The 24,131-nt window shown below is 40.6% G+C and overlaps 2 protein-coding genes across 5 annotated transcripts in view; one reads left to right on the forward strand and one right to left on the reverse strand.

The window, feature by feature from the left end:
* The window catches only part of Ndc80 (NDC80 kinetochore complex component), a 36,846-nt gene extending 15,670 nt beyond the window's left edge, over positions 1–21,176 (reverse strand). The window contains exons 1-11 of the mRNA XM_075956220.1: positions 21,067–21,176; positions 19,389–19,499; positions 18,324–18,401; positions 15,868–15,991; positions 15,601–15,773; positions 13,115–13,217; positions 7,938–8,027; positions 6,056–6,149; positions 4,755–4,861; positions 3,749–3,893; positions 831–1,036 (exon numbers count right to left, since the gene is read on the reverse strand). Of these exons, the coding sequence (XP_075812335.1) occupies positions 831–1,036; positions 3,749–3,893; positions 4,755–4,861; positions 6,056–6,149; positions 7,938–8,027; positions 13,115–13,217; positions 15,601–15,773; positions 15,868–15,991; positions 18,324–18,401; positions 19,389–19,489 (1,221 nt within the window). The 5' untranslated portion in view covers positions 19,490–19,499; positions 21,067–21,176. The remainder of the gene's footprint in view (positions 1–830; positions 1,037–3,748; positions 3,894–4,754; positions 4,862–6,055; positions 6,150–7,937; positions 8,028–13,114; positions 13,218–15,600; positions 15,774–15,867; positions 15,992–18,323; positions 18,402–19,388; positions 19,500–21,066) is intronic.
* Positions 21,177–21,255: 79 nt separating this feature from the next.
* Positions 21,256–24,131, forward strand: part of Mettl4 (methyltransferase 4, N6-adenosine) — a 31,981-nt gene continuing 29,105 nt past the window's right edge. For 2 of the 4 annotated variants that reach the window (XM_075956221.1, XM_075956223.1), the window contains exons 1-2: positions 22,164–22,287; positions 22,857–23,293. In XM_075956221.1, coding sequence (XP_075812336.1) covers positions 22,281–22,287; positions 22,857–23,293 — 444 coding nt within the window. In that variant the 5' untranslated portion in view covers positions 22,164–22,280. Of the gene's footprint in view, positions 22,288–22,856; positions 23,294–24,131 lie in introns of all 4 variants that reach the window. The other 2 variants (XM_075956222.1, XM_075956224.1) reach the window with 2 other exon arrangements.

The following is a 24,131-nucleotide window of genomic DNA, read 5'->3' on the forward strand; positions in this document are numbered from 1 at the left end:
TTTCATAAACCCAATGTTTACTTACTTTAGAGATTTATAACCGTTCCTTTCTTACACAGCCTCTGAGAGATAAGGTACCCTGAAGTAACTCACTTCAGATTAACTGATGTGGTCTAATTACACTTCATTTTTTCTTTCTTCTTCTTTTTTTCCAAGACAGGGTTTCTCTGTAGCTTTTGAGACTGTCCTGGAACTCTCTCTGTAGACTAGGCTGGCCTTGAACTCACAGACATCCGCCTCCCCCTGCCTCTTACACTTCATTTTCTAAGGAAGCAAGTGGAGGCTATAAAAAGGTTAAATGATGTAGACTACGCATGCTGTTAATAAGAAATTACAGGCTAAAGCTAAATCAAGTTTGACCAAATTCTAGGCTCAAAGACTGGGTGCCACATCCTTTTCATTAGGATTATGTATTGAACTTGATACCCTGAGCATGCTAAGCTTGTGTTCCATCATTAGATAGACCTCTAATGTGTATACAGATGTATACCTATTTCCTTTATACCCAGAGATGGAGCTTACCTACCAGGGTTAGGAGATAAGAGAAGACAGATGACTACTCACAGTGAACTGCTTGCTCACTCTATGTTAGAATCACATACATACATTTATTTATTTGCTGAGATCTTAGTTCATCCTCAGAAAACCGAGTTTATCTTAAATTTGACTGATAAATATTAGAGGTGTTGATGAGCTGGCATAAGGATATGAGTGTTTTAGCTGTGCTAAATGTCAGTGTTAGTAAATTTATCCCTCCACTTACTGAATTCCCCTTGGTTACACAGGCCTTTAGTAAGGTCTTCCGTGATGAGCGGATATTCATGACTTACCGCCTCTTTGCCTCTGGCATATTTTAATTCCTCATTCCACATTTGTTGTTGTTCAGTCTCTAGGTCTTTAGTTAATTTATTGATGGTCTGCTGCAATTCATTTTTTTCATGGTTTATTCTCTCGATGTCTGTAACTGAGTACTTTTGGTTATCAACAATATTCTGTAGCCGAGCGTTCTCCTGTCTCATTGCTTCACATTCTAATTCTGCAAGAGAAGAAACAAAAGCTTTCAAAAATTTTTTTAAAAAAAGACCCTACAGAGAAACTGATGTCACCATTTAAGATTGTTTAAATATCAACTTTATACATATACATCCTTTCTTTTAGATAAGCGATTCTACCTCATTAATGACATAAGCCATACAACTTGAACGATTCAGAAATGTGGTTTTTACACAATAGTTTGTAAACTTTACCTCTGAGCTGGCTTAAGTAACTTTATGCCTCTATTATGTCTCTGCACAAAAGCATGATAGATCTACATAATCTAAGTGTGTCCTACTCATTTGTAGTTATGGATGTAGATATATAGTTAAGTAATCCAGGAAGTTCACCTAGTCAGAGAATTCAAACAAATGACAGATGATATTACTCTCTCATCTACTCAGCCGGCAACTTTGGATGTAATATTCTCCTAAGAATAAGGAGGTGCTAAAGTGGTGTGCTTGGTAAAGAGTCTGTGGTGCGAGAAGGAGGGCCTGAGTTTAGATCCAGCACCCACATAAAAGTTGGTCATGGGGGCTGGAGAGATGGCTCAGTGGTTAAGAGCACTGACTGCTCTTCCAAAGGTCCTGAGTTCAATTCCTGGCAACCACATGGTGGCTCACAACCATCTGTAATGAGGTCTGGTGCCCTCTTCTGGCCCGCAGACATACACAATTGTATACATAATAAAATAAATAAATACATTAAAAAAAAAAGTTGGTCATGGGGCACGTGTCTGTGACCCTCATGTTATGGGTGGAAGGTGGACAGACACAGATCCCTAGAGGTCAGTGGCAGCCAGCCTAGCTGAACAGATGAGCACCAAATTTAGAGAGATGCCATGTTTCAAAGGCGCAGAGTGATCAAGGAAGACCTTGGTGTTGATCTCCAGGTTCCATCCACATGTATGCACATACCACACATGAACATAAACCCACACATAGACATATGTATGCCACATCCTATACACTCTTGTAGATGATCAGAACTACATAGACTAAGAGTTAAATCCATAACTCTAAAGATCATCTTCACAATCTACATATGATAGACATAAATTAGGAAATCCTAAAGGAAAAAATTGCTGAATTCTAGGAAAACTGCAGCTCTCCTTATATTTATTTTTAAACTGTAGTTTAATGGCTCTGTGACTTCAGTCAACTTCTGCTCTGTTTCTGGCGTCACAGACGTTAGCAAGTACTATGTGTCATAGTATTTTCCAAAGCTTAACTGCAATGGGCTGGAAAGGGCCTTAAATATCACCATAGGTATCACTGTAAGATAGAGGCAAATGGAGTTCATGTAGATAGGAAGATGAAGACATAGGGACCAGAGAGATGCTCAGCAGTTGCAGGACTTAGTGCTCTTCTAGAGGGCCCAGGTTTAGTTCCCAGGGCCTATATGGGTGGCTTACAACCATCTGTGACTCCAGTTCCAGCAGATCTGACACCCTCTTCTGACCTGAGGGTATCAGGTACACATGTGGTACACATAAACTTAACATACACATAAAACTTAAGAAAAAAAGCTGGGCAGTGATGGCACACATCTTTAGTCCCAGCACTCAGGAGGCGGATCTCTGTGAGTTCAAGGCCAGCCTGGTCTACAAAGAGAGTTTCAGGACAGCCAGGACTACACAGGGAAACCCTATCTAGGAAGAAAAAAACCAAATCAACAAACCAAATGAAAAAAGAGAAAAAAAAGAAAAAAGAAAAGACAAAGAAAGAGGACAGAAGAGAGAAGGGTGTGGTGGCAATTTATCATTCTAATTTTTGGAGGCAAGATTTTGAGTTTGAGGCGAGCTTGGGCTATGTAGGATTACAGCCTCCTGGAGGCTGGGGCCAGAGGATCTTCAATTCAAAACCAGCATGGGATACAAATATAGTCTTAAAAAAGGAAGAAAAAAGAGGATGCAGAGAAAAGACAGTAAGAAGGTGGAGGTAGAGATTAGAGTGATGTGGACATAAGCCCAGGTATGCTTTCAGCCATACAAGCTGGAAAAACAGATTCTTCCTGAGTCCTTTGGCAAGCACATATTCATTGGCTTTTAGATTACATTTGGAGCTATGAGAGAAAAAAAAATAATTATTTGGTGCGGGACAATAGTCTATATTCTGTCAATTATGTTTTAAATAAACACAGATTGGCCAGTAGCCAGGCAGGAAGTAGAGGTGGGTCAAGGAGGACAGAATAATTCTGGGAAGGAAGAAGCAGATTCCTCCCCAGGCCTGTCCCAACCACAGAAGGAAGATGTGATCGCCCCACTGAAAAAGGTACCGAGCCATGTGGCTAACACAGATAAGAATAATGGGTTAATATAACTTATAAGAGTTAATAAGAAGCCTGAGCTAATGGGCCAATCAGTTTATCATTAATATAGGCCTCTGAGTGATTTCTTTGAGGATAAATGGCTGTGGGACAGAAACCGGGCAGGACAAAAACGCAGACAATTATTATTTTGGTTTTTTTTTGAGACAGGGTCTCACAATACAGCTCTGGTTGTCCTGGAACTCATTTTGTAGACCAGGCTGGCTGCAAACTCAACAGAGTTCCACCTGCCTCTGCTTCCCACATGCTAGGATTAAAGGTGGTTGGAAGAACTAATATTGAAAACTTCATAACTACTACAGAAAGTTTTCAAAGGAGGAAAAGATCACATAGCTGTTCACAGAGTCCCATAGGCCAATCTAAATGATCCCTTAGCTCTGCTTACCTAGTCTACTAATTTCTTCATCAAGACCACTCAGTTTTTGGTCTAAGATGGACGAATGTGACTCCAAACTGCTGATGTATGCTTTATACTTTTGAACATCTGTTTGCAAGGACATTTTCAATTTCTTCAATGAAACTAGACGATTCTTGAAGAAAAAAACATATTAGTTATTTTTACCAAGAAGCATTCTGTATTTTAAAGAAGGCAATATTATTTACACTTCTCTTAGAGGAAGTCAAAAAAACTAAAATAGAACTTTGGTATTACTATTGTAATAATTTAATGAAAGATTTCAGTTTAGGATAGGATAAAACCAAAGATAAAGTAGAAGCACAAATACTTAATATCTGATTACTTTTAAGAACAATCTAGGTGCTCCACTAATAAAACCAAGATAAAGTTAAGATTCTGCTATCAGGGTTGGAGAGCTGGCTCTTAGGGTTACGAGCGCTGCCTGCTTTCACAGGACCTGGATTTAATTTAACAACTCTCTGCATCTTGAGTTCAGATTTGATGTCTTCTTCTGTTTTCCACGATCACTGTGAGCATGTGGTACACAGATATGCATGTAGGCAAAATACCCTCACATATAAAATAAACACCCACATTATCATCTTGCTTTTATAAAAGCATGCATGTTACAGTATCCTCTATAAGTATACAGTATACTACTGTGTTTTCACTACATAAACTCAGGGCCTCTTGAGAACAATGTTCCTTGCAAGTAAATACCCAGGGACCCTGTCCAAAGGGGAGTTTGGGCCTTATGTAAACAGGCAGAAGTCTTTCATCATATTCTGAGTACCATTAGTCCATGACTGATAGACCACAAGGGAAACAAAGCACCGCAGATACCACCCATGGCTTCACTGAAAGTCTGTACTATCCTACCTTTAAGAAGCTTATTTGTTAACCCATTTAAAAACACCTTCCATAAGAGGGTCTTTTAAAACAGGCTCAAGAGTCTAAAGAGCTGTCAAGTGAGTTCAAAAACACGGTTACTAACCGGTTCTTTTTCTCTTTCTTCCTCCAATCTTGCAATTTGTTCATTGAGTGCTTTGTTTTCTGCTGCTAATGACTCCAGCTTGGATGCATCTACCCTATATAAATCCTCTGGGAAAAAAAGCCGAAACACTTCATCAGAATCAACCTACAGCATCCTTCATGTTTTCAGTACCTTATTCTCTCCCTTCCCCCAATGCAGTAGATACTACCTTCTAAAATAGCAAGTCTATTTTTACTCCATGGAATAGCCTATGGCCCTCAACCTGCTTAAGCTTTCTTTCATAGCACCTGTTGTTATTTGCCTTATGGTTCCTCATGTGATTATCATACTTTCTTTCTAAAAAAATAAAGTCAAGATTTTCTGTTCTTCATTACTGTGCCTGGCACACAGTAGGTAAGTAAAAAATATTTGAGTAGATTAATTTATATGTTTAATTGAATATAGAAACATTAAATAACTCACTAAATGTTTTCCACATTAGATCACAATGAATTTTCCCTTGTGTGTGTTATGCGTGTTTATGTGGGCATGAGTGTGCATGTGTGCATACAGAAGTCAGAGGTTACATTGTGAGCCTTACTCAGCTGTTTTCATCTAATGTCTCAGATAAGATCTCTCCCTGGTTTGGTCAGTTTGGCTCACTGACAAGCTCTAGGGATCTCAAGTCTCTACCTTTCCACCTGCTACACTTGACATTTTTATGTCTATGTGCTCCCTGGACAGAGGGGGGATACTTACAACAGCTGGACTGTTCTCTGCTCTTACATCCCTAGCGCATCCTGAGGAATGTTGGTTTTCCCTCTGACCTTTTGTGCCATAGGTGTCAAAGTGATATTCCCCCATCACTACATAACACCGAGGGAAAAATAATTTATATGGAAATATAATGGCTTGTTAACTTCCTCTAACTTTTCTTTCTTTTTTTTTCCTTCCTTTTTCCTGAAACAGGGTTTCTCTGTGAAGCCTTGACTCTCCTGGAACTTACTTTGTAGACCAGGCTGGCCTCGAACTCTGCCTCCCAAGTGCTTGGATTAAAGGCTCATTTGGTATTTTATTACATTGCTTTCCAGTTCACTAAGTTTCAAAGAGGTCAGACATATCTTGAATTCACATAGCCACAAAGGGGTATGACTCAGGGCTGACTTTTTTTTTTTGCTTAAATAATACTTGTCCCCATTAAAGAACCATCAAAGAACAATTCATAGGTACCCACGTCATAAAGTAGCTAATGAAAAAATCAGACATGACACAACAAGCAAGCACCCAGAGTTAAGTGGCAGCCTAGCAGGGAGGGCACTTACTCAGCTTCGACTGCAGCTCTGCATTCTCCTCTTCAAAGGTGTCAGCACCACTCATGAACTTCTCATAGCATTTGATGGTGTAGTCCAGAAACAACTGATTGTGATGAGTAGATTTTAAAAACAAAGACATGATTCTCTATTTAGTTTGTTTCATTTTTTTCAAATTGGAAATTTAAATTTGAATAAAAATGGGGTAGGCAGTTATATAAATTCCTTAGAATAACAGATTGAAAACCTGCTATTAACTGTGCTATAAAGATGTACACAATCTATTACTTCTAAACATGAATAGGGATGAAAATATACAATTTGGTTAGATATTTTGAAGTTAACCCAGGAAGCTTACTAAAAAATGTAATTCAACACAAAATGCAAAAGTTGTCTTCTTTAAGAAGAATGCTGCGGCTGGCGAGGCTCAGTGGTCCTCCTGTACAAGACCTGGTTTGTTCCCATCACCAACACGGCGCCACATAACTATTCACAGCAGCAGTCCCAGAGGATCTGATGCCCTCTCTCTGACTTCCTGGGGCAATAGGCACATTATGTGGTTTACACATATATACAGGCAAAATATGTCCAAACACAAGAAAAACAAACAAAACATAACAATAACATGATGATGATGACGAAGCGGAGGCTACAGAGATAGCTCAGTGGTTGAGAGTAATTGTTGCTAATGTAGAGCAGCTGGTTTTGGTTCTCTGCACCCACATGGTGGCTCACAACTCTTTGTCATGCTAGTCCAGAGGATCTGACATTCTCTTTTGGCCTCCAGGGGCACTGCACACATATGGCACACAGACTTACATGCAGACAAATCATCCACACACATAAAATAATAGTATATATATATATATATATATATTTTTGTTTTTCGAGACAGGGTTTCTCTGTGGTTTTGGAGCCTGTCCTGGAACTAGCTCTTGTAGACCAGGCTGGTCTAGAACTCACAGAGATCTGCCTGCCTCTGCCTCCCAAGTGCTGAGATGAAAGGCATGTGCCACCACCACCAGGCTCAATAGTATATTTTTAAACAAAGACTCAAACAAACAAGCCAAAACAAAAGCTCTGAGTCACTACTATGCGTCTATAAGACTGGCAGAAAAAAAAGAAGGATTTGTATCTTATGAAAAATTGAAATGATTATGATTGTCTAATTCCAATTAGACAGACAGGGACTAATTATGAAAGTCAGAAACTTCAGGTGAAATTTTCTGCCTGTACAGCTCCATGCCAGAAGAGGGCACCAGATCTCATTACAGACGGTTGTGAGCCACCATGTAGTTGCTGGGAATTGAACTCAGGACCTTTGGAAGAGAAGTCAACCTCTGAGTCATCGCTCAGAACAATTTTATTTTACTAAAAATATTTTCCTTTAGATTGATCTATTTTATATGCATTTTGCTTGGGAATGGCTTTCCATGTTGTCAATCCCAGCATTTGGAAGCCAAGTAGGGACATCTCTTTGAGTTCAGGAGCAGCCTGGTCTACATAGAAAGTTCTAGGGCAGTCAGGAATATGTAGTAAGAATTTGAGCAACCTTGCCAAGGCCACCTTTGAGGCCATGTCCATGACCTATAGTTACCTGACCCCTAACCTTTGGAAAGAGACTATATTCACCAAGTCTTTTTATCGGGAATTCATTGACCATCTGTGAAAACACACAACAGAGTCTATGCTCAGAGGACATAGGATCTAGCTGTGGCCACCACATGAGGGATTTTACACAGAAAAAAATTAATGAATTAAATCTGGTTTAAAAAAAAAAAAATCAACCTCAGAAATTTCCTAGAAAGCAAAAGACAAGTTCTATAAACAAATACTTTTAGTGAAGAATATAAAAGCATCCTCTTTATATATTGTTTATAATAATATGTAGTACCTTATTATGTATAATCCCATCTTCTGTTTCTTCTCCCCAAGGCTGCCCATCATCAAATGAAGGTGCGCTTTCTTTCATGGCACGATAAATCTAATTAGTACACAAACAACACATTAGATTAGTGGTTTGATAGTTTGTAAAATTCATTCTTTTTTAAAGATTTGTTTATTATATATACAGTGTTCTGCGAGGTCAGAAGAGGGCACTGGCCTCCCTGTTGCTGGAGTTATAGGTAGTTAAGAGTTACCTGGTGTGGGTGCTGGGAGTCTGGTTCTCTGGAAGGGTAGGAAGTTCTTTTAACCATGTCATCTCTCAAGCCCTTTGCTGACATTGTGTAGAGACAGGGTCTTCACCTAAAGCTATAGAATGGAGCTCCCACCAGGTGAAGGTGGTATTCTCTAACAAAATACTATTTTTGAGCATTGTTCAGGGCACAGGAGATCCAAGCCAGGCCCAACCAAAAATTATTTTGGAGCTCATGCAACCTTGTTATTAGGTCTCTAAAAGAGATGGGGCCACGGTCCAACTGCTGCTATGCAGACAGACTGTGTGCCAAGCTCTGAGTAAAGAGGCACAGTGAAGAATGAGAGAAAGTATCAAGCCACTTATAAAATATTATAAAGCAATTTGGGATCAGAGCAAAACAACAAATAATGGACAGAGGCCATCCATCAATATATTATATATGTAGGCGAAGAGAATGATTATATTTTCAGTATTGGAGGGAGGGCTCAAATTGTTAAGAGTATTTGTTGCTTTTCTTGAGGACTCGAGTTCGTTTCCCAGCACCCATGTTGCATAGCTTACAAATGCCTGTGACATTGGTTCTAGTGGACCCAATGCTCTCTTCTGGCCTCGCATAGAGATTCACACACATAAATAAGTAAAAATAATATTTTAAGGAATATTTTCAATAGTTCCTACAACCATTATGTCAGGATCTTGTACTTGCTTAGACAAGCTCCCTATCACTCCGTTCCATCACCAGGCATCAGTAACTTCATTGGGGGCTGAATTAACAGTCTTATGTATGCTAGACCAGCAACCTATCACTGAGCTATTCTCAAATTCTCTTTTCCTGTTTATCTTGAGACAGGATCTAAGTTGTGCAGGCTGGCCTAAACCTCTCTTTGTAGAAGCACTTGTAAGGACAGATGCCTGTGATTCTTCTGCCTTAGCTTCCTAATTAAATGAGATTACAGGCCGGAATCACTAAGCCTGGCTTCAAAAGCCATTTCTGAGATAATAGCAGACCCACTTCTGTAGGAAAAACACTACCTTTGATCTGAATATATCATGACTAAATAACAAAAACCCCTTTTTTGTAAACAGTGGTAGTAATAGAAAATAATTTAGAATGGGGTAAGATAGTTTATTAAGAGTAGTGAGACAAGAAAGTCTTGAAATATCACTACAAGTCTCAGCATTAATAACTTAGAAATATAGTTAAGAAAACATCAAAACAAATGGAACTTAAAAACATGGTACTTGATATTAAGAAAGCTATATCTGACTGAAGAAACAGAGATGAATAAATAAGAAAATTAATACTTCCCCAGATGATAATGTTAAATATTGTCAAGATGGGAATTTTTCTCTAATGTTTATGAATGCAATTTGAAACCAGTGGGGGGGGGGTAAACAAAACACAGAATTTTAAATAATATCGATAGGCTGGAAAAATGTTCTGTGGATAAAATGCTTACTATACAAGCATGAGGACGGGAGTTTGGAGGCCCAATGACTGCAGTGATATTTTATGTTTTAACAAAGAAAGCTTGCCTGAAGATCAGAGTGCAGAGTAAACCACTAGAAGCCATGGAGTGGTGGCACACACCTTTAATCCCAGGACTCAGGAGACAGAGGCAGAAGATCTGTTAGTTCAAGACCACCCTGGGTTACACGAGACTCAATGTCTAAAAGAGAAGCAGAGCTCCCGAAAAGGTGAGCCCACATTTTTAAGGCCAGCGCTAGAGAGGTGGAGACAGGACGGATAGGGCTGGATGGAGAGAGGAATATGAGAGGGGAGGAGACAAGAGCTCAGTGCATTCTGAGGATTCTCCCTTCGTTCTGAGGAGAGAGCCTGAGGAGAGAGCCTGAGGAGAGAGCCTGAGGAGGGAGCCTGAGGAGGGAATTGCCCCTAAGGTCTAAGCATAGGTAGAGGTTAAAGGTCTCTCTAGTGCCTGGCCACTCTGCTTCCCGGATTGCTCAGCTTACCCTGATAGCTGACTCCAGGTTTTTATTTGAATTCCTGCTAAGGTAACCATGTAAAAGCTGAATGTAGAGATGAGCATTTGCAGTTCCAGTGCTAGGAAGTGGAGACAAGTTTTTGTAAAGTGATAAGAAAAGAGGAAAAAAGGGCTAGCGAGAAGGAGGTAAAAGCATGATATACAGTCTGGACTTGATTCCACATATATGTTGTAGCATGTATACATGTGCACATGCACACGTAAATACACAGTAATAATAATAATGATGCAAAAGGAAAAAAGGAAATGACAGGCCATTACTCTTTTTTTCAATAAAGAATTATTTGCTACGTATACAGTGTTCTGTCTGCATGTCAGAAGAGGGTATCAGATCTCATTATAGATCGTTGTGGGCAACCATGTTGTTCCTGAGAACTGAACTTAGGACCTCTAAAAAAGCAGTCAATGTTCTTAACCTCTGTGACATCTCACCAGCCCAGGAAATTACTCTTGTGTGAAACTTTTAAGTTCAACTTTAAAATAAATAAATGTGTATATATACACATTTATTTTTTAATTTATTATTCATTTATATATATATTTTTTATTTATTTATACATTTTTAAATTAGCAATATTATTTTTGTCGTGTTGTCAGTTATTACAAACATGAACAACAGAGCAGGCTCACTAACCAACTCCAAAAAATTATGCTATGACTTTCACATGTGTTTCATGGCATAAGCATGTCTGCACATCGCTCACACACAGCATGAACATGTCTGCACATCGCTCACACACACAGAAATAACAAGTTAAAGCCTTCAAAGGCATCATGAGGAGTGGGGAGTGCGGTTCAGCTGAAGAGTGCTTACACAGAATAAAAGAGGCTCAAACACTAACACGGGGGAACATAAACCTAGGGAATGCAAAGTCAAGTCCAAAGGAAAAGCAAAACAAAACAACAACAAAAAACAAACCTGGATATAATGCCAAGGACTGGTGGTCCCAGTTAAGACTACCAGTGAAATACAGTTTCTGTTCCAAAATGCTGAACCAAAACAACCAGTCACCATATCCCAGCCATTCCTTTCTCAAATGCAAAGTAACCTGACAACAGAAGCAAACCCAACCCAACCCAACAATACCCCTTCCCAAATCATTGGCTCAGTTTGAGACAGAAGGGATTTCATACGTAAAGGTTCAGATTAAATGCTGGATTAAAGCTGGATGCAGTGGCACATACCTGTAGTTCCAGCTATTTACCAGATTGTTTTTTTATTTTTTTAAACTTTATTTATTTATTTATTATATTCTTTCTGCGTGTATGTCTGCAGGCCAGAAGAGGGCACCAGACCTCATTACAGATGGTTGTGAGCCACCATGTGGTTGCCGGGAATTGAACTCAGGACCTTTGGAAGAGCAGGCAATGCTCTTAACCGCTGAGCCATCTCTCCAGCCCTATTTACCAGATTGTAGTGGGAAGATTATTTGACCCCAGAGCACAGACTAGGCAACATGGTGAGATTCACTATCAGAAAAACCAACCAACCAACCAAAGGAAAAAAGTTTCAAATTAATAGCAAAAGCACATAGAGAGACGTAAAACTGAGAAAACAAACAGCTTTAAAGTTTCCACATAGGAAGAGTTTGAAACAGTAATGCCTCTCCATAGGCAAGCAATGCTCACACATGGCTGTGTAGAGACAGGGTTTCTCTGCGTAGACCAGGCTGTCCCTGAACGAAGAGATCTGCCTGCCTCTGTCCCAAGTGCTAGGACTAAAGGGCTGTGCCATCACATCTGGAGGCTGAGTATTTTTAATTGCTATAAGTTTATTGGAGGAAAATTTGTTAGTATGTAGAAAAAGCTTAAAAAATATACAGTCGGGGCTGGAGAGATGGCTCAGAGGTTAAGAGCATTGCCTGCTCTTCCAAAGGTTCTGAGTTCAATTCCCAGCAACCACATGGTGGCTCACAACCATCTGTAATGAGGTCTGGTGCCCTCCTCTGGCCAGCAGGCATATACATAGACAGAATATTGTATACATAATAAATAAATTAATATTAAAAAAAAATACAGTCATGCATTGCTTAATTTGTGACATATTCTGAGGAATGACTAGGTGATTTTGTTTTGTGAACACTTCAGCACACTTACAAAAACCTAGGCGGTGTAAGAAAGTCATTCCTTGTGGCCCCTTGATCTAATCAGGAAACGTGACACATGAAGCTGCTACAGATTAACATGGCACTGTTTTACAGTAAAAATTATCTGTTTAAAAATAAGTAGGGTAAACATGTTAGGCAACATTAACTCATGTGCTATACTTTTCTATGGCTGCAGCACAGGTTTATATCAGCATCACCAGAGATGAGCAATTTTGCAATGGCTCCATCACTAAGTGACAGAAATTAGTTCATATCTGTGATAATCTATTGGGACCACCATGCAATCCATCAATGACTGAACATCAGCATGTGAAAAATGACTGTACACATTTTTAGAGTAAACAGGACTTTGAAACCTATATCCAGGGATCAAGTGCACCTCAATGGTAGAGCCATCCACGGTTCAACACCTAATACCACAAAACCAAATAAAACTAGATCCAAAGAAAATGACTTAAAAGTTATCTGTAAGTTGGGAGAATATTCATTTTATATTTCCCTATTTTGTTGTGATTAATACTGATTTTATCTTTTAAAAAGGAGAAAACAAATTTTGCAAAGACAAAACGATGGGCTCATTTTTTTCTAAACTGTAACACCCCAGTAAAAAAAATCTGTCAAGCAGAGCTTCTCCCTGCTCACCGTTCTTACACTAACAGTTTGAAGAACTTCAAATCAAACGTGCTTTGAAAGCAGAAGCAGGTTTTGAGACAAGTTGCAAAAGTCAGATTGGGAGAGAAAAAGAAAATCTTTGGAGGAAAAACAAAACAAAACAAAAATTAAATGTTTAAAGGTAAGATTTAAACTATCAATCAAATACCTTGATGCAGTCTATCAGCCATACCAAGGCTGCCACGATGTGAGGCCAGGTATGAGGGGCTCCCACTGCATACAGGGAGCTCTTGGACAGTGCAAAGGGATACCTATGAGAAACAGGAAGATAAGGAGCAACCGTGTTAGTAAGCATAAAGGCTACAGTAAAGATGTATTTTAAAGCTGCACATACACCTGCTGTGAAGATATTTGAGTCTACTCTGAAGATCTTATTCATCAATGATTTTTCACATTCCACAGATTACTTTGCATGGTGTTTAAAAGCTGAGTATAGGAGGATTCTCCTAAAAAACCTTTTAATTTTCCTACATTCAATGTACTTCTATTACACATCAGTGATTATCTGTCACTAAATCTCCAAACAGCTTTCCTTCCTCAGTTTCCCCAAGTGTTGAAATCACAGCGTGCAGCGCCACATCTGATCTGTGCTTGTCTCTATTTATAATGCTTTTAAACTTCATCTCTCTGCTGGTTAACTCTGTCAACCAGACACAAACTAGAGTCATCTGGAAAGACAGAACCTCAATAAAGGAAATGTCTCCATTAGACTGGTTCGTGGGCATATCCATGGAGCACTTCCTTAACTCATGACTGACAGGAGAAGGCTAGTCCACTGTGGGCAGTGCCACCCGAGTAGGTAGTACTGGACTGTAGGAGAAAGCAAGCTGAGCAAGCTATGGAGAACTAGTCAGTGAACAGCTTGGCTTCATAGTTCCCATCTCTGTTCCTGCTCGAGTTTCTGCCCTTACTTCCCTTGATGATTAATGTAAAAAACTCTTCCCTCCGTTAGTTTTTTTTAAGATTTATTTATTTATTCTGCATACAACGTGCTTCTGGCATGTATGCCCACACAGCCGGAGAGAGTGCCAGATCTCATTACAGATGTTGTGAGCCACCACGTGGTTCCTGGGAAGAGCAGGCAGCGCTCTTAACCTCTGAGCCATCTCTCCAGCCCCCTCCGTTAGTTTTATTCAAGTATCAGCAAATCAAAATACAGCCAATCTCATTGTTTTCATCAGACCTTACTGCTGTGGTAGCCACTACAATTTGTGGAAACCAGGCTGCACTTTATGTTTTCTTGAGACCGGGACTGAGTAGCTTTGACTAGCCTGGTATTCATCATGTAGATCAGGGTAGCCTTGAATTCGAGGATCTATTTGCCTTGGCCTTTGGAATTCTGGGATTAAAGGCCTACCACCATACCAGGCTGTACTTTATATTCCTCATGGTTTGAGCTTTATGGTCTATCACCTAAACCTCCGTTACAATGGACTGCTACGGTTTCAATGTTTGTTCTGCAGAATTCCTACTGGGAACTTAGTCCCCAGAGTCAGATACTAATGATACAAAGACATGAGACTTCTGGCAGGTGAGAGCCCTATGGACGAATCTACTCCAATACACGTGGGTGTTTGAAGGCATGGCCTTGTTATAAAGGTAATCCTTTTCTGACACACGCTCCTCCTTGCCATATGGTACCTTCTGGCAAGTCATCACCCACCAAGACGGTCCTTCCTTATTAGAGGCTGAGTACATGCTGATGCCATGCTTTTGGCCTTTCCAGCCTTTATAACCATGAGTTAAGCCAGTCACACGTGTGTGTGCATGCGTGTGTGCGTGTATGTGGGGGTGTGTTTATAAATATATGGTGTGTTTAAGCCCATAGATCTTCCGTACCAAGTAGTCTACAATGTATATATATATATATCACATAAATATATATGTATGATATATTTATTTATTTTTTTAATATTTATTTGTTTATTATGTATACAATATTCTGTCTGTATGCCTGAAGGCCAGAAGAGGGCGCCAGACCTCTTTACAGATGGTTGTGAGCCACCATGTGATTGCTGGGAATTGAACTCAGGACCTTTGGAAAAGCAGGCAATGCCCTTAACCACTGAGCCATCTCTCCAGCCTCCTGTATCATACATTTAAAATTTATGTATATGGATGTTTTGCCTACAGATATGCATAACATGTGTGTGCCTGGTGGCTGTGGAGGTCAAAAGAGGAATCACTGTTTATGACTGTGAGGCACCATGTGGGTGCTGAGAACCTAAGCTGAGTCCTCTGGAAGAGCAGCCAGTTCTCTTAACCACTGAGCCATCTCTTTAGCTCAATAACTCCTATATTTACCAATTACCAAGCATTGGTGTTTTGTTACAGGAACAAAAATAGTTGACTGTGCTACAATCTATCAATTTTCCTTTCTCTTCAGTGCATCTTACACATACTGTTCACAGTGCTCATCCTAAAACTGAACCTATTAATTCAAAGGATTCACAAACTTATAATGTGTGTTCCTTCTGTGTTCTGATAAGATCTTAGATTAATAAAAATATTACATACCCCCCTCCATCCAGGTCTAGAAGGAGGCGGAGGGGAGTAGGGGTGGGGGGAGTGGGCGGAGGAAAAAGGGAGGCGGGGAGGAGGTGGAAATTTTTAATAAAAAAAAATATTACATACCCAAGGTCTTTAAAAATTCTTGGAACGTCTTCTTCAAATTTTGTGTCAGGAATTTCATATGATGGGCATAAGAAGCCATACAGAAAGGCAAAGATCTTTAGGAAATCTTTGGTTGATGGGGCTTGGAGAGACTTCATTGACACACTATATACATAACCATTTTCTGTAAGAAACTACAATCATTTTTATGAGACACCCAAAGTTTTGGATTAGAAAAAATGTAGGTGGCAAAAACACGCAATTCAGACAACTTAAATTATAGAATACCTCATAGAGCTGTCGAATACATTGCTGAATGAATGCTTTATCATTAAGTGGTCTTGGATCCTTGATTTTTTCAGAACTGGAGAATATACCAAGTTGACTATTCCTGGATGAATGCCCACTGGTCCTAGAAAAATATTTTAAGAAGGCAATCAAAAACATTTCCTTCTGTGTTCAAGTCTGCATTATTTCAAGGCTATCCATCACACACACACACACACACACACACACACACACACACACACACACACAAATAGTAACAACAGCATCAAACATTAGCCTTTAAGTTATAAACAACTAAACACAATGTATCACTTAAAGCAGAGGGAGAGCACACCACGAGGTTGCAGCAGTTTTAGGCACAAAATGTGGGGGTAATAAAACATACTCTGAGATGGGGGGGGCATCTCTGTGAGTGTTTTGTTCAGCTTGTGAAGTGCTCTTTGCTCAATCCTCAGCACCACAAATACCAAACCAAATATCCTTGTGCATGACATTATCAACACAAGCATTATCCTTAGAGGTGTGTTTAAGGCCCATAGATCTTCAGTACCAAGTAGTCTACAAGCCTATTCAACAACCCAAACACTTTCCTCTATTTAAGCCCTTATAACTAACTGCCCCCTTGCTTGTACTCCCTTGTTTGCCATTATTCCTTAAGGGAAAATTGTCTCTGAGTATCAAGAATTAATATGCATGAAGAACTTAAGAACAGTTGACCTATATGAACACTCAATAAATATTAAGAACTACTCGTAAAGGAGAGTCTGCCAATATCTCCACTAAAAAAAAGTGAAAAGATCTATTTTTATTTATGTATATTATGTCTGTGTATGCATAACCACACATGCATGTGAGCGCCTATGGAGGTCACAAGAGGGGAATCGGATCTCCTGAAGCTGGAGTTACAGGGGGTTGTGACCTGTCCAATGTGGTTACTGGGAACTGAATTTGGGTCCTCTGGTAGAAATGGAATGACTTTAAACCAGTGAGCCATCTCCCAGTATCTCCCCCCTTTTTCTTTCTTTCGTTTTTTTTTTTTTGGAAGACAGGTTTTTCTGTGTAGCTCTGGTTGTCTTGGAACTTGTCTGTAGACCAGGCTGGCCTCAAACCCACAGATTAGACTGCCTCTGCCTAATTAAAGGCGTGCACCACCACTCAACCTATCTCCGTTCTTATACACTAGGGATTCAAAGTACAAAAAGGTGAGGTCATACCCCAGGTCATACACATAACAGACTGCTTCCTGTAAATCTGTATCAAACTTCCCCACCTCCAATCCAGACAACTGCTGATCTAGTCTAGAAAAAGTTCTCCAAGGCATATCTAGGCATCACTACAACAAAACTAAGATGATGTTTCTTCTTCTCCCTCTCATCCTTTCATGTGTACATTGCTTCCTCGAGACTGGCTGCTACGACAGTCTGAATGCAGTAGCAGACATAGATTCTAACCATCTTTCATTAGTCAGCTATTAAAGGGATCTGACTTTAAAAGTGGGAGACCATGTTTGGCTGCCCAATGAAATTGTTTTGCATTGGAAATGTTTTAATTTTATTACATTTATTTATTTGTGTGTGTATGTGTGTCAGAGAGGAAGAGAGAGAGAGAGAGAGAGAGAGAGAGAGAGAGAGAGAGAGAGAGCGAGAGAGCGCGCAGCAGCTGGTGTTCAGAGGACAACCTGAAGCAATAGTTTCTCTTCTACCACGTGGGTCTGGGGATTGAAAGCAGGTCTTGGTTTTAAGTGCCTTTACCTGCTGAGCCATCTTGCTCACCCAGAAATTTTTTTAAAATTCAAAGCATTGTAGGCGGTGGTGGCACACACCTTTAATCTGAGCACTTGGGAGGCACAGATACGTAGATCTCAAAGTTCAATGCTAGCCTGGTCTACAGAGTGAGTTCCAGGAAAGCTAGGGCTACATAGAGAAATCCTGTCTCCAAAAAGCAAACCAAACAAACAAGCAAATAAATAAATGAAGCCATTTTATTTTTGGAACAACATAATGAGACTATTATTTTAAATTGAGTTTATATTGACATTTTCTTAGTTTAATTTCTAATATAATTAATACTGTCAGACTTAGACGGTAAAACCAAAGCTCTTTGAAGTCATTCTTAACCTTCGGAGAGTAAAAGACTCCAATGTTGAACTAGGGATGGCTCCACTTTCACCATCTGATTCTACAGTTTCTGAGAACTAGGTACAGAACACGGCACAGACTTGAGCATCACCTTAGGATGATGGAACTGTGATCTGAATCTGTACTTCTCTAGCATCACACAAAGCAGAATTATACAAACATCATATCACCTAGAACCTTAACTACTAAAACAGGAAAACTGGGTCCTAACTTTTGTCTTGAAAGCAACTTTACAATATAATTTTTTTTTCTGACTCTAGGGAATCAATGCACAGTTCTAAGAATCTATTCATTAAATAAAATAAAAAACTTTGTTACCTTTTACTAAATATCGAGACTTTTCTTTCAGATGTAGGTTTGCTTGTACTTGGCTTTCCAAAGGTTGCTCTTCCTTTGCTTCAAAGGAAAACAGAAAAAAATTCTTTAAAGCAAATACAAAAACACCAGTTCAAGTAATTTTGGAAACATGTTAACCTCTTTCCCCCACCAATAACAAATTTTCAAGATCACAGAAGTGTTTGGTAGTTGTTTTCATTGGAAGGAGCAAAAAGACAGTAAAATTTTAAAATGTTAAAAGTTTTAATTTATGTCTTTTTAATTTTAAAATTTGTTTACATATGGATAAGGATTTTAAGGAAAATATAAAAAATGATTATAGGTTGACAACTATGTTTGAATTCCTTTCTTCAGAATGGCTGATTAAGTAGCTTATATGTAGACGTTATGCTAGTATAGTACACAGTAGGTTAGAAATAGCCTTCTATTAACTAGAAGAGCAACACTCTTAGTGAAAAACTAATGTTTATGATAACAATTTCTTTGGTTGGTCGCTTTGTGAACTATGTCTTGCTCTGTAGGCTGGGGAACTACTTTCTGGTCCACAGCGGCCTTGAACTCACATTCAGTCTTCTTCCTGGAGTCTTTTGAATACCAGGATTATAGGTGTGTATGACCACACACAGCTAAAAGAGCAAGTTCTTTTTCACACCCTAGTCCCTCCAAACTTAAAATAATTTTATAGCTTCCCATCACAACAAATAATATTGCTTTGATTTCATTACTACCTTTAGTAGTTGGAAACATCTTAGTAAATTAAGTTATACCACACTGCCTGCTTAAACAGTTAATTATGAAGTAAAAGAGGAAAACAAGGAGTATTGGAAGGGTGTCAACAATGCTTTAATAGCAAGGCTAGTAAACAATGAGACGAACCAAACCACCTAGCCTCACGTCCACTTTTATAGATTTCAATGACCCCAATCAGACACTGCTGGAAGAGACAAGATTAAGACATCACTAAGACTTTTGTACTAACCATTTCTTACATCTGCCTCACCCTAGACAGTAAGTATGCAGCTGAGATCCATAGTTGGAGGCACTTACGTTTGAGGGGTATATATGCCTGGTTTATCAAGGTCCTGGGATCTCAATTCCAGTATGGAGAGGCGGCCAGCACCACCGGTGGAAACAGAACTGCGCTTCATGCTTTAGAACCTAATTCATGATTTCAATATCAGAAAAAATGTTCCAGATGCAAGTGGTTCATTAAGCAACAATTATCACTTTTATTCTGAAGTAGAAGAGTAACTAAGTCTGTTTCTTTACGATAGTAATTTCCCTGTGTTCTGTATTTGTTTTTCATGTACACTTAAGTCCTCACTACAGATAACACCTATGCAACTTCAAGTATTCAATACACTCAAGCAAGGCAATGCAAAAACGAACGTATGTGATTCCCGCATCACAAGGCAATCCATCATTGCCAAATTTCTTTTTTTTTTTCTTTTTGGATTTTCGAGACAGGGTTTCTCCGTAGCTTTTGGTTCCTGTCCTGGAACTAGCTCTTGTAGACGAGGCTGGCCTCGAACTCACAGAGATCCACCTGCCTCTGCCTCCCGAGTGCTGGGATTAAAGGCGTGCGCCACCACCGCCCGGCTGATTGCCAAATTTCTATACGTTATCCCTGCTATCTCTTATGTCTATTTCAATGGTTACTCACAGGCTGCTTGACAAGAAATCTCAGGCTCCTTAACTTTCCTCAAAATGTTTCCTTTGGCTTCAAAAACAGGAATCATTCTGTTTTCCTAATGTCTACGTTTCTTGCTTTATGTTTAACCCTGTGTTTCTCAGTTAATATCCACTATTGTCTTTCTCGTTCTAACCTCCATTTCAGTAAACATAAGCAATCCGGTCCACAACATAATGTAGAGACTGCTTCCTTTCTCAAAACATTTTAATATCATAAGCATGCCTATGTCGGACCCTGTCTTCACCTCTACAGGGCTAGACGCTAGCTAGCCACTCAGCCTTTTCAGGTCCTGCTCTGGCTTCCTTCGAGGGTGAGACGGAACTTCACTGTTGTTGTAATAATAATAATAGCGGCGAAAAGAAGTCACACCATGCATAGGAGGTTTATTGGAAGACGAGAGAGAAGGGGCAGAGGAGGCAGAGACTAGGAGAAGGGGGTGGGGGTAGGCCCACCTTTTACAAGGAAACATAACAAATGTGCACAGAAGTGTTCTTGGTGGCTACAGGCGAGGATCTATCCTGTCAGGGCTCTAAGGGCAGGCCAATGCAGATGCCCTTAGCTGTGCACTGAGCCACATCCCTCCTTGTTCAGCTGCTTACATTCCACTTAGATTTTATTCTCAAGACTTCAGTTTCCCAGACTTTTTCTCCTTATACGGCTTTTCAGCTGCTGCATTACCACGCGAACGCAGCGTTCCGACCTGCTCCTCCCGGCAGTCACCGCCCCCCACAACGCCCCACACCTCGGTCAGCAATCGGCATCCTCTTTTCCCTCTATAGGCGCTGCACCCCCCGACCCGCCCCACACCTCGGTCAGCAATCGGCACCCACTTTTCCCTCTACAGGCGCTGCACCCCCCCGACCCGCCCCACACCTCGGTCAGCAATCGGCATCCTCTTTCCCTCCCTCTACAGGCGCTGCCCGCACAAACTTACAGATCCCTGAACACAGAGCCTGGCAGACGCCACCCCTGGTCTCTTGACACCGCAGAGCCTTTTAGCACGAACAGAGTTAACCCCATGTCAGCAGTTACCTTTCTCTCTTCTTGACGAGATATGTGGTTCTTGGCAAGACCCAGCGGCCAAACAGCGCAACTACGTACGAAAACAGGCGCCAACGCCAACTTAGAGCCGTTTGGATTTTAAAATCTCCGCCCGCGTGACGTCAGAACGCCTGCGGCGAGTACGCTTACGCGTTTCCTCCACGCCAGTCCCATTGGCCGGAAGTGCGTGTGTGTTGGTCGCTCGGCGGCGCACCAGGATCCCTGGCTTTTAGTAGCCGGTGTCTTCGTCCGGAGAGGAGTCTGGCCCTATCCTCAAAACTGTCACCTAGGACGAAAGCTTCGTCGGCACGGAGCGGCCCAATCTCTCCTGGAGTCTCATTCCGTACAGCAACATGGCTGCGTCCATGGACTAGGGAAGCGAGGGTTTTCTTTGACTCTGTAAGGATGTCTGTCAGGACCTGGTTTAGATGAGTGCTGTTTCCAATGCGAGAGTCTGGGAGGTAGCGTGTCCCTTTCTGACTGTAGAAGATGCTGTTGAATGTGGCGGAGCTCTACTGACCCTTTGGTAGATCAGGAAGAGTTGGAAGGATAAGTAGCGGCAGGGTGCTCCAAGTGCTGTGGATTCTCCTCTCCCAGAGAGGAACTACAAGCAGGCATTGCCAGTTCCCAGACAGTGGTGGGAAGGCCTAGGGCGAATGCTCAGATTTCTGAATCTCGGAGCTGTTGTTCCTCTAGCTAGAATTGTAGTTTTGTCCCTAGCAGCCCTTTTGAGTTTCAATCTTTCCTAGCCATCACTGTGTCTCCTCAGCTCAAGTCACGGTGGACTGGGAAACCAAAATCACAGGTATCACCTGAATCCTCTCACGAGTGTCAGCGGATGTGTTACCAGCTGTTATGTTTCAGACACTATCAGCAGCAGTTCATGCGGATTATCTCATTTAGTTCTCCAAACTAATGACAGTAGGACATAAAAAAGACTTTGGTTGGGCATTATAGCGAACGCCTTTAATTCCCGCACTCAGGAGGCAGAGGCAGGGGGAATCTCTGATTTCCAGGCCAGCCTGGTTTATATAGTGAGTTCCGGGACAGCCAGAGCAACACTATCTCAAAAGAACCCAGCCAGACACAAAGATAACTTTTGAAGCTCAGTGAAATCAAGTAACTTAACCTGGAGTGGTTCACGACAGAGGCAGAGACGGGCAGATCCCTGTGCGTCTCTTGAAAATAAGGCCAGCCTGTTCTACATGCCATGTAAGACCTTGTCTTTAAAAACTGACAAGCAAAAACTAGTTCACGGTCAATTTTATAAGAAATTTTATTATAAACCTTATTATTAGCTGTGCTATTCACTTATTTCTTCTTCAGTGCCCTCTTAAAGTTTGCACTACATTATAATAAAATAAGCTATATCCAGAAATGTAAAATGTATTTTAAATGAATATAAAGTAGTTCTGATGAACCTAGTCACTGGAGTGTGGCTCAAACAGATTGTCATTATCCACCTTTAATCCTGAAGTTCTGACCTAACAAGCTAGTTAGTTTGCTTTAGACTTAATTGTGAAGTTCTGTCTTAGCAGACTAGTTAGGTGTGCCCTCCCGGTGTACTGTTCATATTGCACTTTGTTTAGCTGGAGCAATCTTTTAGAGGTAATTACCATTCTTTGACTCGATGGGATGCTCATCTTTGAAGGATTTAGTGACTTGAATACTTGTATGATGTAAACTAGTGCCTCAATCCAAGGACCAAAACAGGACCATGGAGGGCAACGGAAGAAAGGAACCTGATTTTAAAAGTTTTTTCTTTGTTTTTGTTGTTATAGCACTGGCTATCAAACCCAGCAGCCCCACACTGAACTTCGCTCCCAGGCCTAGTTCTGGGTTTTTTAGGAGAATGTCTGTGGTGCACCATTTGCCACCTGGGTGGCTACTGGATCATCTTTCTTTCATTAACAAGGTCAACTATCAAATTCAGCAGCATCGAGAGCCTTCCTGCAGTAGAAACCATTCCACTTCTTCTGTCGACCTGGATTCTCTTCAGATGGATGCCACATCTCCTTCTGGAGCTCCTACTACATGCTCTGCTCCTGACTCTACTGCTGTGCCAGCCAATGAAATCATCACCCAAAACTATGCTTTCCGACCTGAGCTATTTAATGTCACTAAACCTTACATAATTCACAAAGAATGCCAGCAAAGTGGCCAGAATGAGGATTTAGTGACTGGTGCTAAGCAAGATGTCTCCATTTCTGTTGGGAAGGTAGGAAGTGTTAAGCTTTATTTTTTTTTTTACCCGAAACAAAAATTTAGTTCCAGTATTTCAAATATCTTCGCATTTTCTAAGTATAAAGACTAATGTGAGAAGGTGTTAGCATACTCAAGAGCAGTATATATGTCTATTTATTATTTATTTATTGTTGAGTCAGGGTCTTGTGGGCTGTCCTCCAACTCACTGTGGCTAAGGATGACAAATTTCTTATCATCCCGCCTCTATTTGCCAAGAGCTGGTGTATAAGCATTTGCTATCACCTGCCTTTAATTTTATTTCCTGCCATTCTAGAACAACACATTGCATGTTTCAAAATGTAAGTCTAGGCCTGGAGTGATTTAGCTCAACAGGGAGAGGAGCTTGCTGCAGGGTCTCATGACCTGAGTTTGGTCAGCAGGGCCCACTTGGGAGGAGGAGAGCATTGACTCCCACAGATCGTCCTCTAACTTTCACACGGGTGTCCTGGCTGTGCACCCTTCCCTCAGTGCGAAAGAGTGAAAACGTAAGTAAATGTACAAAAAATGTAAACAATGGCCTCAGACGTAAATTATCTATAAAAGAAACAAAACTGTTTGTGTAGTACCGTGTTGGAACACGGGCCAAGGATGGAGTGAAGTGAGAATTCTGAGTGCTTGTGAGAAAACACCCGCAGAACAAGATGTGAGCCTTGTTACCTCATTGTTGTTTATTCAAAAACAGGAAATTGTCCTTGGAATGTGGTTTGGGCCCCTCTCAGATAGAGCAGATGGGAGTGAGTTTACTTCAGAGCATTCATTAAAACTATTGTTATTTGTTTATGTGTCTCTATGCCAGGGCTTGTCCACCTCCT

Source organism: Microtus pennsylvanicus, chromosome 22 (genome assembly GCF_037038515.1).
Source record: "Microtus pennsylvanicus isolate mMicPen1 chromosome 22, mMicPen1.hap1, whole genome shotgun sequence".
Lineage (NCBI taxonomy): Eukaryota > Metazoa > Chordata > Mammalia > Rodentia > Cricetidae > Microtus > Microtus pennsylvanicus.